The sequence below is a fragment of the Papilio machaon genome, chromosome 15, assembly GCF_912999745.1.
Source record: "Papilio machaon chromosome 15, ilPapMach1.1, whole genome shotgun sequence".
Taxonomy (NCBI): domain Eukaryota; kingdom Metazoa; phylum Arthropoda; class Insecta; order Lepidoptera; family Papilionidae; genus Papilio; species Papilio machaon.
Window position 1 is genome coordinate 1131217 of NC_060000.1, and position 13245 is coordinate 1144461.

Consider the following 13245-nt stretch of genomic DNA (forward strand, 5'->3'; position numbering starts at 1 on the left):
ACAAGATAAAAAAAAGTTCCTATGTCCGTTTCCTGGTTCTAAGCTACCTGCCTACCAATTTTCAGTCAATTCGATTCAGCCGTTCTTGAGTTATAAATAGTGTAACTAACACGACTTTCTTTTATATATATAGATATAAATTCTATGCAAAGTAGGTTATATATATTTTATGACTGAACTAACTGACCACTAGACCAGGTATCCTTGTTTGACTATATTTTAGAGTACTTCTGGTATAGAGCAAATTTTTTTTTATTTAATGGCAACAAATGTCATTTAACAATATATGTTGCCATATTTGTGTGATGGATTTAAGGTTCATACGCGTTTTATCTACATTTTAAAAGGTTTACAACAGCCTGGCAATCGTTCATTATGTACAATTAAATTTATATTTACACAAATAAGGATCTCACTGTCTTATATGAATAAAAAGTTATATGTTACATGGGGTCATTATATTTTATATATCTGATTGGCGATGATACAAAAATAAAAATAAAACTTGAGAGGTGTGTTGGGACACCCGGATGGAACGAAGTTCCTTTCAATTAATTAGTGAAGGAACCAATGTTTATTCTATGAATTAAAAACTTAAGTCTTCACAAGAAGTACATTTTATTTCTATGAATTTTCGTTATATATTGTCACGTCGTTGCCATGGTGAAGTAGCGCTCAGTCGTCGTTAACATACTTATTATAGCAAAAAGTGTCGTGACAACTTTTCGTAAGAATTTTTTCCGTCTAGCCCTCTTTCACAACGCGCGATAAGAAACTTCATTCCAAAAAAAAAATTAAATCTGAGGCAGCACAAATTTTTTAATAACGTATTTAGTATAAAATTAAAATTTTTCTAAATAAAAATTAATTTGCTTTCATGTGATTATTTTCTGTTGTGATTTCAAAAAATTATGTTTTCACAAATACATTATATGAATATAATATTAATTATTTCACAACACTATCCCTTAATTGAGATTTAATCTCAATTAAAATATAATTAACAAGGGTAATAACAATATTTAATGTCAATTGTACGTCAAATCGTCTACAAGACTTTAGATACAAAGATGGATATATTCTTAATAATTGTTTTAATTCAAATGTTCGTGGTTTTTAGCACCATTTTTTTTTCCTTCAAAAAGACAGTGAGACAACCTTTTGAAACTTTCCCATCGTTACAATATAACCTACGCTAATAATTAAAGCGTAACATTAGTAAACAGCCTAATACATTACGACACAACTCCAATTTTGCAGGCCTTCGACAACAGGACACTTTTTAAAAGTTAATTTTTCAATTACAGATTTAAAAAAAAAATGAATTGGTTTTATAGACCGACAAGTATATCTGACCTGGTAAGCGTAAGTTAAATTGACAGCACACTAGCGCCCTCCTGTCAATGTTAAAAAAGTGTAATTTTTCATAATTTTAGTTATTTTCTGAGATAAGCGATAGCAGCGTCTCTCATCAGATCAGATATCCTTATTTTTCTATACTTGAAAATGGCTAAGCCATTCCATTTTAGAAAAAAATCCGAATTATTATTTTTTATATGAAAACTATATTTCAAAAACAAAACGAACCAAAATAGTTGCCAATAAATACTATTTTTTATATACAATTAAATACTAAAGTTAGCCAAGCCAAAAATATAGCACCAAAACACGTGTCTAACAACGGTACAGATAGAAAAGTTTCACATACGAGTACATTAGTACCTTAACAACTTGACATGCTTCCCTTCAATATAAACTAAATTTATCCATTAAAAATAAATTATTATTATTACACTCGCCTGTGGTGCCTATTTTAAAAAATAAAATGGTAATTAAATTTTTTTTTCTCGAAACGTCTCTGACTAGAGATACGACCTAACCTAAAAAAATGAACAAATTATTATAACAACTATCTACAACGAAACATTAGCACTCTTCGTGAATAGATTACGAAAAAATGTTCCAAATACATGTTTGAGCTTTGCCAAAACATATAATTAAAAAAAAAGTGAAATCGAATTTCACAAAAAAAATTCAATGTCTTCTATATCTTTTGCCAGGCACAAGTTTTTTTTTAAATGAAGACTCTCAGGAAGAATATAGAATTTTTTCCATGCGATGTCTAAATTATGCAAGAGTTGAAATTATTCCAAGTACAAATTGACTTCAGAAGAACTTCCACTGGATAGAAAATTTTCAAATTTATAATTTGAGAAAATAATACGAAGGAAAATATTTTTCATCGCCCAAATAATTTAGGGCACAATTGAATTACAAAATATTAAATACAACTCGGTTATATACATTTTAATTAATTCAAAGTGCCCTTAAAGTTGGCACGTATTAAATCTATTTAAAAAAAATACTAACAGATAATAAAATATTGTAGGTAAAAAAGTTGCCATGTGCAACAGAATAAAATATTGTCTATGGTACGCTTAGATAAATCATAAAAAAAAGTTTGCTCCGAGGCAAAGACAAAATAAAAATGCACTAGTACTGGCAAAGGCTACGGTATCATTATGCCACGTGTTTTGTACAAACGTAGAAAATGCTTAAAAATGTATGAACTATCAAATATTTCATTAAAAATTGTGATGATAAAAATGTGAGGATCTCTAAAATCGAGATATTTGTTCATACAACCGATTGGCGATAATTTTAACATGTTTTTTTTAATATTTACAAATAGACAAAGAAACCAATACCTAGATATAATTCAGGCAGTGTTATACGTAGCTTATTTTTTTCATTTAAATATTATTGCTTCAAAAACCTGACAGTTCAAACAACTTTTAATCTTAAATGAGAAATTTTTTTCACTTATTTTAGCCGAATTATTTAACATTTATATACAATGAGGTAGAAATTTGGGATCGAACCCATTTTTTTTGTCAACCGATAATTTTAAGTATCATTTATAACTTAAGTCACCAGTTACAGGCAAAACAAATGAAAAAAAATACAACAGAATTTTTTAGCAGCTCTAAGAAACAAAGTTTTGATAGACAGGCCAAATATTAATTTAGAAATAGATAAGCTTTTAAGTATCCCTGTCTAAGAATTGACATGATCTCTTTACAGTAAACAAAATCTTTTACGTAATTTGCAAAGGAAATTTTGTGTTTTTTCCTGTTTTATATTTTGTTGATTTTAATTAGTAAAAAGGATGGTAACAAAAAAACTAAACTACGTCAAAACGGAGCACAATTCTCAGTTTTTTTGTATGTACATGAATTATGTAAATCATGTCATGTTATTATTTGGTTTATGAAGTTTATACAGAGTCATTTATATAGGATTAGTAACATATACATTTGTAAAACGTCTGTCTCATCAGTACTTGTGTTATTTATATAAAACATTTTGATATGTTTATCAGTATAACATTATTATATGTACGTAGTATGACGAGTAAAATAAATATAAATGTTAATTGCATGTTTGTATGTGTGTCGTAGCGTAGTATAACGATGACAGGTAGAAAAAGAGTGTATTTAAAAAAGAACCTGATTAATACAACGGTTGTGTAAAAAAACTTAAGAATAACCCTGTATAAATTATGCTTACCGTTTTAGGCTTTATCAACTATTTCACTATATTATTAAACTTGAGTATTTCATTAATTATTGGTTAAAAAAGCACAGAGTGAGGTTACACGGAGAGGCAACGGCTGTGCCTTCAGAATGGCACACATCGAAGAGTCTACAAGGAAAATAACTGGCTATTACGTAGAAAATAACATGTGATCTCACAAAACTGTACTTGATATGAACATATGTACAACTGTATTTGTCTGTCCTTTAACTGCAGCGTCTATACAATACACAGAGCCCGCTGCCGCCGGCGCGCTGCTGGCGGATACCTCGCCGCACCGCACCGCGCACAGTCAACGGGACATATCGTTTTACAACAGTAAGCATCTATAAATATGTCGTACAATAGACAAAAAAAAACATTTTGAAGTTTCATACACATGACGTTTCCGAACGAAATTAAATTTCTTAATGTTTTTACAAATCATTCAGCACCTCAAAGTTTTGTACTGCGTCGTCGCTATCGACTTCACTGAGCGTCCGGCGCGCGACGCGTCACGGCCGCGAGGCGCGTGATGACTCGCGCGGGTCAACACGCCGGCGACTCCCGCGACTCCCGGGACTCCCGTGTCTCCGACTCCCCCCGCTCCGGCTTGTTGTCCTCGGCGTGGTCGGCGGCGCGCTCTCGCCGGTCCAGCTCCCGCTCGCGCTGGTCGAGACGAGCCTCGCGCCGCGCCACCGCCGCCTCGCGCTCCTCCAGCCGGCGCGTGCGCTCCGCCAGCCGCGCCTCGGCGTCCAGCAGCCGCGCCGTCAGCTCGCCCTCGGCGTGCGGCGGCGGCGACGTGGACGACGTCACGTCGTCGACGGGTGGCGTCAGCGGCTTGAGCGCGACGTTGGGCTGGAAGTCGCGCTCGAAGCGCGCGCAGTCAGCCAGTCGCACGACGCGCTCGGGGTGCAGCAGCGTGGGCTCCGCCTTGCCCCAGGGCCGGAAGGCGGGCGCGGCGCGGTAGGGCAGGTGGGCGTACGGGTCCAGGTACAGGGCGTAACCGTAGTCCTCGCCGCGCGCCTTCTTCGGCGGCGAGTCCGGCGGTTCCGGCTTGCACACCACCGTCTCCACCACCTGGAATTGAGACAAGTTACTATTAAAATGTGCATCATACTTTGAGATTACTATTCTTCAAAATTGCGTTGACAAATCAAGGGGGTGATACGAGTGTAGAGGCGCTTATTTATGCAAATAAAATATGGTTAGTCCAAAGTCGACGCAAGAAGAATTTAAATATTAATTTATAAAGAGCGTACAAATATACAGAGATGGCTAGCAAATGCTGTTGCTAACGGCCTGTTTCTATTTATAATGCAGCATACAACATAGCGGCTATAGCTTTCTGCAGAATCATGTCTGAGTTACGTAATGCAGGGCGGAGCTGGCACGAAGAGTTGTGGAGTGGGGTTAGTGAGGGTCGTAGTGTGGGGTGCCGGGGGGTCAGACGGCGCGCGTCACAGGCCACGAGCTGGATGTAGGTCGCGGCCGGGCCGCAGACGACCCCCAGACGCCGCCACTCCGCGACGACGCGACTCAAGCACGGTACGGTGCCTGCCCAATACCTCTTCACTAATATCAATATTCGATGAATTGGTACAAAGTACAGTTAATACGCAAAATAATACAAATTAATATTTTTTCTCATATTAATAAGTTGATGCATTTTTTCTAGTTAGGATCCTGTATTACTACTTCTACTTCCTACGCTTTATTGACCAACTTTAACCAAGGAACGTTAAATATAATTTAGATGATAACAATAAAAACATATAAGCTAGTATTTAAAATAAAGTTTGCTTTACAAAATACTACGTTATCTTTATTCTTTCATAACTTTACTCATTATTTTGTAAAATGTCAAAAAAGTATCAATATAGATCCTTTCACAAGCGTCGGTATATTCAAGATAAAATGTCCCCGAGGAAGTGTTTAAGAAGAAAATCTGTAAAAGCGATTCGTTGAGGTAAACCTACTGAATGCGTGTAGAGCTGGCGGGAGGCGAGGGCGCTACGGGGTGGCGCCCCCAACACACCCCGCGCCGGCGCCGGACACCCGCCTGGCTTGTTTGGGCGGCACAGGGTTGCCTGAACGACCTTAGAATTCTGACCTAATTATAATAAAATAGGTACCGAATTTTTGGTAGAGCTCCGGCCACGACTTTATTTACTTTATAATACATATTTTAATATGTAGTTCAATATGGTATATATTAACAAAATCGACGCCTTCTTAAGTGCAACCTTTCTTTAAAGAGTTAATTGATCCAAAAGTAATAGAGTCCATTGAAACCATGAGTATATATCATAGTCAATAACGTTTGAACATTTACTACAACATACAATTAAGAACACCACAATAAGAATTTAACATTTTAAATAAAGAATATTTGAAATACTTGTATTACATTCATCTTGTGTGTGTGTGAGTTGTGGCAGCACTATCGAGCGACGGTGCAGCGGGCGGGTTTGCACGTCAATGGCGGGCGGGGGGTCGCAGGGGGTTGCCGACATCGCGACCTACTTGCGACTAATTCAGGCTTTTCTGTGCACAAGGCGCCCTCGCGTTTTCATACCATATAATGAACCTGTGATATTAATGTCAGGTTTATTTACCTTCAAGCCTTTGCTGATTTTACATAACACGTGTAAAAATAAAACAAATCTAAATCCTTACATAACTAATTAATGCCACATTAGTTTTTCATATCAGTCAGCTTCTAAAGTACGACATAAAATTTTTGATATAGAATGAATGAATAGATGAAAGAATACTTCGACCTAAGCTCTACAATGACACTTAGGACTGCTTAGGCCGGATGTAATGTGCGCCGTGTGACCGGACCTTCAGTACTAAGTTTCGCCAGTTACCTGACGGATTTTTTTATATTATAAGGTGGCAAGCGAACAATCGACCACCTGAATTTTCCGAAATAACAAAGAGACCGCTGCCCAAATACATCCACATTTGCAGATATTCACAAATTTCTGATAAACCATTCAGCGAATAAAAAGTATGAAAGACGAGGAATTATATTAGGCAGGCAAAGCACAACGCCGAATAGACAAAACATCTCTAGCGTCCATTACTACACTGACACTATTGTAAACATACATTTAGGGTTCACGCAAAATTATTTTGATGTCCTTTCAATAGTATATTACGTTAAAATCGTAACAAACTAGTAGATGCCTTTAAAAATCCTACTGGTTTAGAAGAACCTCCCTAATTATACATTTCTTTTTCAACTTGTGTATTTAATTTTACTACATCATAAACTCTTGACTAAAAACAAAAACAAAAAACCTTTAAACTCTAAACATTTAAATAAAAACATCTACAATAATTCTACAAAAACAATTATCGGTATGAATCATAAACATTTATAAAATATGTGCATATTATGACACGTATAAATTAATTATTTTACTAAGACAATAAAGGTTCTGCATGTATGACGTATTCAAAGCACGCGCCATGTAACAAACAAATTAATAATGATCGACTGGCAACCCTGCGGCGGCTGTCAATGTACGCGCGCTTGTTTTGACAGCGCGCAAGAAATGGCGCGGATTCCTAAAACGTTTGAGTCGAATCATCCACCATTTAATGAATGTTGTATGTTGATTTAACCCGTTCATTACCGGCTTACGTTGCTAGACGTGTTTAAACTGTTGCATATTTGAATGAGCACACTATCTCGTTTATGTTATCACGTCTCGGTGCTGTTATTCTACTGTATTCTAGTGTATGACTACTTTTATAGCGCGAAAGATTTTATAGAAACATCCGCCGATTCAACTCTGGTAAATAAGTCTTTTGGCATTTTCCACAGTTGGTACTTTTAACATTTTTGTATGCCCTCATTACATCAATTTAATAAGCGACAGACTTCAAATAATCGAAATACGAAATAAATTCATTTGAAGTGATATTTTAAATAAACATTCGATATAATTCCTAGAGTTTCAAATGAAATATTAATCTACAAAGTATTTCTACAACTTTATAATACTTCTTGAATTTCCTTGAGAAATCAATACAACGCAACTCAAAACACACAATACAATGAATGCTGAAGTCAAAAGTCAACCAAAACCAATAGACAAAAATCTATACCCGAGGATCAAAAAATTACAATAACAATACAATTGACACATGACTTTTAAGACGTTTATTTCTAAATCTTTTTACTGGCAACACTCTCATAGATCGCAGCCGATAGTGGCCACGTGTTCATGCAATTTAAATAAGCAACAACAATGACATGTGAAGGTGAAAAGCGACATTTGGCTAACAGATAAGCCGCGTACAGATACGAGACCTAACTTCTTATCTGGAACGGCTAACAATGATATTTTAACAATAACCATAGTGGGACACGTGAAAATATTTCTCTACATATTTTTTTAATGTAAGAGAATGAGGCAAAAAAGTGATGAGAACACCGATGTGATCAACCACGCCCGTGGACATGCGCAACACCATATGAACTGCAGAGGCGTTGCCGGCCTTTAATGAGATGAAAGCTCACTTCTTGAAGGACCCTAACTCGTATTGGTTTGGAAATACCGCCGAGGACCGACCATTCCACAACACAACTGTGAGCTATTATTGAGGTTAAGCGAACATTGTTTCATATTAATCGTTCCAAAATATCCAAAATTCTTGTTTAGGTATTTTTGCTAGGCTATACGTTTAGCAAATGACAGTGTTTTTTTTAACTAAAACATTTCAAAATGAACAATTGAAGATTTTACTATAAACTCCCAGAATGGACCATTAGAAAGATATATTCAAAGGGGTTTTTTGTTTAGCTTCTCATGGCTAAGAAATGCTAGTTATGATTGAATAGTATTTACAGTTGTTCTATTCGATGGGATTAAATAAATATTATCCATTTAGAATTCCAACGTCGTTGCGTGACATGTTTTGAAAAACCTTTTTATAGGCATTTTTGCTATAAATTATAAACTACGATAATTTTTTTTATATTTTTCACAATCCATTGGTAATTATCAAACGTAAAAAACTTCTCGAAAATAACACGTCACGTAGCTTTCTATGTTGTGCAAAAAAACAAAATCAGAATTTAAAAAAATATTGCACTAATTTCATAGCTAAAATGTCATAGACTAAAAAAAGCATGATAAAGAAAGGAAACGTCTTTCATCTATTTCAGCTCTTGCCAAACATATACGATCTGTAAACATAACCTTTAATAAGCAATAGACATAACACCGTTCTGAAATCTTGAATCATATCCGTTTTAATCAATAACCGATTCCACAATTTGGCGGACACCCAACAAAGAACAATGGAGTTCGGAATGACATAAACAGCAACACCACTCCTCAACGCATCATCCCCAAAGGTAGGGAGGTTATCACGTAAACTCCCTTAACCATCAAGGTCACACGTTTCAAGCTTCTACCCTTTTACAGAAATAACAATCTTATACTTTAGACATAGAGTTGAAACTGCTTTATCGATTGTAGTGAAACGAATTCTTTGTTATAAATTGAACTGTAATCTTTGTCGATACGGTTTAAATTCGTTTGTATATGTGAACATAGCGTGCGCGTTATAGTATTTTGGATAGTATTATCTGTTGGGCAATCAATGAATTTTAGCTCGGTGCCATGAATTATGTATACGTTTATACGAGGAATTGTTTGAAAACAAGCCTCAGCTGCTGTTGAGCGACACAGTGGCGCCCTCATCTCCGGATGTTGGTAGAAATTCACGAACATCTTAAAATTCCTAAAGCTATGCTAAGTATGGTTTAGAAATGAACGAGTAATTGGTGAAAAGTAATGTATGACCACGTATTATAAGAATTTATTGCGAAAATATAAGAGCATTAATTAATGTTTTTTCTTGCAGTTTTTGCCTTCATATTTAATAACGTTTTACATCAAAACCGGCCGCTAACAAACGTGAAAAAGTAAATAGTTATGGAGACGTAATAAAATTCGTATATCGATTGCTATCTTTATCGACGTCTTCAGAATACACCTTAACAGTGTAAAAAACCGTGCCATTATAACTAAATAGCTGTCGCCCGCAATTCCGTCTGCGCATGATTAAAAAACTTATTCTGTAGCCTATGTATTCTTCCAGGCGTTGTTTCACATCTATACCAAATTTCAGTCCATGCACCGTTCTAGATATATCTTTTAACAAATATTCGCATTTATAATATTAGTAAGATAACAAGGCCCAGAAGCATGTAGGTAGTTGCAGACGGCAGACAAGAATAGGCGGAACTATCGCTGTTATAGCGGGGGTGGACACGGAAGGTTAGCGATTGTACTGACTTCGATTACCCATATTAATGTATAGACCTACGTTTGGAATAAACGTAACATTATCGTAGGTTTCCATTGCGTTAAACATCGAATGGTTAGTCGTCAGATCTTTTGTTGTAAGAATATTAGTGGGATTGGTTTTGAAAAACGATAAAACGATTTTGTAAGAAATTAATTGCTATAAAACTTCTCTGTAGTATCCCATATATTTATTTATTTATTTATTCTTTAGCACTTTTAAAAGTACAAGGAGGACTTAATGCCTAAAGGCATTCTCTACCAGTCATCCGGTATATGAGAGGAAAGTATTATTATGTGTACTCACGTTATTACATTAAAAAGTATAATGCTAAAATATAATTTCAGACTTTCGTGGTTTTTACTAATATACTAGCTCAAACAGCCTAATCGTGGTAAAAATCCCGTTTCTTACGAACAGTATAATGCTAAAATTTGCCTCCAACTCAGGGACTCGCTAAGGGAGATGTAACATAGATTTAATACGAGAAATAAGTATAGTTATTAAAAGAATGGCTGGAATATTACAATAACAATATAGTACTGCATTCTCAGTTAGAAACACAACAATCTTTACAATCTGTTTATTGTTACATATCTAAGATGGTTACTTCTGATAAGCTTCCTGAAATGTTGCCATACCGATCCAACATAAACAATAACAATGAAATTATAATGGTTTTCATAAATTATAAACGAAATATAAATAAACTTTTGCATGTTATTTTGCATTTTATTGTTGTAAATATAGTAAAGAAAACTTATCGCGCTCTTATCAACTTGTCACTCAAAAGCATCGGTTAGAACGACAACAATGTAGATCCCAGCTTTCATCTAATCAATAGAATGTCTTCTATTGCGGCTATTGGTTATTATGTCATACGATGTCGGTATATCGGGTGTTGACTTATGTATTTAATTATTAGATAAGAGGTCATTAAGTAGAGCTTTGAGATGTCGCAATAAGTGGACAATTCGTTCCTCGAATCTGGCAGGATGTCACCACTCCCGGCGCAGACATTAGGGCTTCCAAGAAGACCTGGCTAATAGCTTACTGGAAACAATCCCTATTTAAGATACGATTTCACTGTGCGAACTACATTGCGCATTCGAATGTATATTAAAGTTAGAGTCTTGTTTTTATGTAATTTTACTCGTTTGATTTTTAAGATTTTTTAACACTTTATGGTTTAAAATTTGGATTTTGGAACACTCAAAGTTTGTCTTAAAGTATTTAACTTCTTTTTAACACGGAATGATAGTTGGGTATTCAAAATAAATATCAGGCGAAACATATTAACGAAGACCGGGTTAAAAATATTGTGTTAACTCTACTTACAAATAACTTCTCATTGCAAATCTCATTTAATAATTACACACTTCGTATTCGTATTCCTTACTTTCGTTTTTGTTATTTTGTTATTTTAATGACGTATTTGCAAACAGTAGGTCGTTCAGTTCAACTATATCAGCTTGAGGTCGTCCACTACCGAATGAAGGCCCTTCTAATGATTGGTCCTAACCTACCCTCAACCAGGATACTCCCGCAATCTTGACCAGGTTACAGTCTATCTTGCGGGAGACCTCACAGACATTGCAGCTACACGTAGATTATAAAAATCTACTAAAAAAGACATTGCCAAAAAGTTGTATTTGAATAATTTTCTTAGTGAAAATAGCCCTTAATAAGATGCTCATGTTCGCGACATTGTGCAGGCAAATTGCTTGGGCGGCTGTTACACCGTAATGCACCGGCCAGTGTGTAATTTGCGCAGTCATTCCGACATTATCTGCGTGTCACACTACAACTAATTGTTATACCTGCTCACAACTTTATGACGGTTAGAATGTGTTTAAACGGGTTTAAATCTTTAATTAACTTAATGCTTTGTATTGTATGATATAATAAAATGTGGCAGAAATATAATGGTACAGAACACAAAGGGAAACATGTCAAATTTATAAAAAATTTATTAAAAAAAAATAATAATATCAAAATAACTTATGTTTGACAGCTAATAGTAAACGTGTGGCGTGACGGAATCATTCTTTCTTTCTTAAGCTTTAATTTTACACCTCGCTGGTATAAACTACCCAGTAAATGTCTATTCTAGACGGTTTATATTCCAAGTTACATACTAAGATGTAAACACGTTTGTGCGCAAGTGTACCGTAAATCTCTCTATTAGAACCAATTAGATCGATACTGTGCTGCCTGACTGGTGACATTTGAACACAGTGTGAGAGTGTGACATTTAGATTTACTAAGCTCCAAGGCAATTGTTGCTCATAGAGCCGATATTACGAAGTTACGTACCGCTCTATGTATGTGATTTTTATCTAGCCGTTACCCATTACTTTTTATGCATGGATTTAAAAAGGAAACTCAGATTGTAATTTAACTCGGATGCAAATTTCAATCAGATCCGTTCTGGAATAAGTTGATTATAACCCCATCTCCCTTTGGTTACCTGCTACTCGATCAACTATGAGGTAGATTAGTTCTACTAGCATAGTCAGTCTAGTCGAAGTATTAGAAAAGCAAACGTTTGTTTACAACTTAAATTGTTTTGATCCCGTCCAGTATGTCAAAGGTAATTGAAATATGGCACTGAAAGCATTGAACTGTGGTATGTATGCCACCAGGGAGTGTTAATGTGCGAAATATCTTCCGCCATTGTTGTTTCAAGTTTCGCGGTACGTGACACCGCGGCTGGTAACACTGCCCACGACTATATTACGTTTTACGGCTTTGTTTACATCCGCACGACAATGGCCGCTCCGCATACCGTTCTATGTATATGAATTATTATATAAGTATATCTTAGTGTCAATTTCTTTATATTGTTTTTCCTAGACTGTTCAAATAATATTATGGCAACAATAAATATCAGTTACAATAGCTGGCATTTGATGAGCAATTTTTTACTTTAGTATAATTTAACAACTGTCATTGAATGCGTTTTAAATCATATGTAAAATGTAATAAATATTTCGCATTTTAAAATAAATTTTTTTTAAAGATCACTTTTAATAACGAAAAAAAATAATAACGCATTCCGTTCTGAAATCATAAATTAATTTAACGATTGAGTTTAATGGCGCCATTATATTTATTCAAAACATCGATTCGTTTTTCGAACTGTTTGCGTTCGTTTGAATTTCGAATCCAATGAAAGTTGTTTAATGTCACATTTGTTTTATGCCAGTGACTAATTATTTTCCATGAAGACTTCATTCATCTGTCAGATAGATTGTCACATTAATTAAAAAAAATTTAAAGCATATATCATGCGGATAATATTTTGATTCTCTTTCATATTATGAATAATCTCTA

General features: G+C 35.2%; 1 protein-coding gene across 1 annotated transcript in view; it reads right to left on the reverse strand.

The window, feature by feature from the left end:
- Positions 1-3173: 3173 nt before the first annotated feature.
- Positions 3174-13245, reverse strand: part of LOC106715631 (ski oncogene) — a 53316-nt gene continuing 43244 nt past the window's right edge. Inside the window, exon 2 of the mRNA XM_045681260.1 lies at positions 3174-4656. Coding sequence (XP_045537216.1) covers positions 4126-4656 — 531 coding nt within the window. The 3' untranslated portion in view covers positions 3174-4125. The remainder of the gene's footprint in view (positions 4657-13245) is intronic.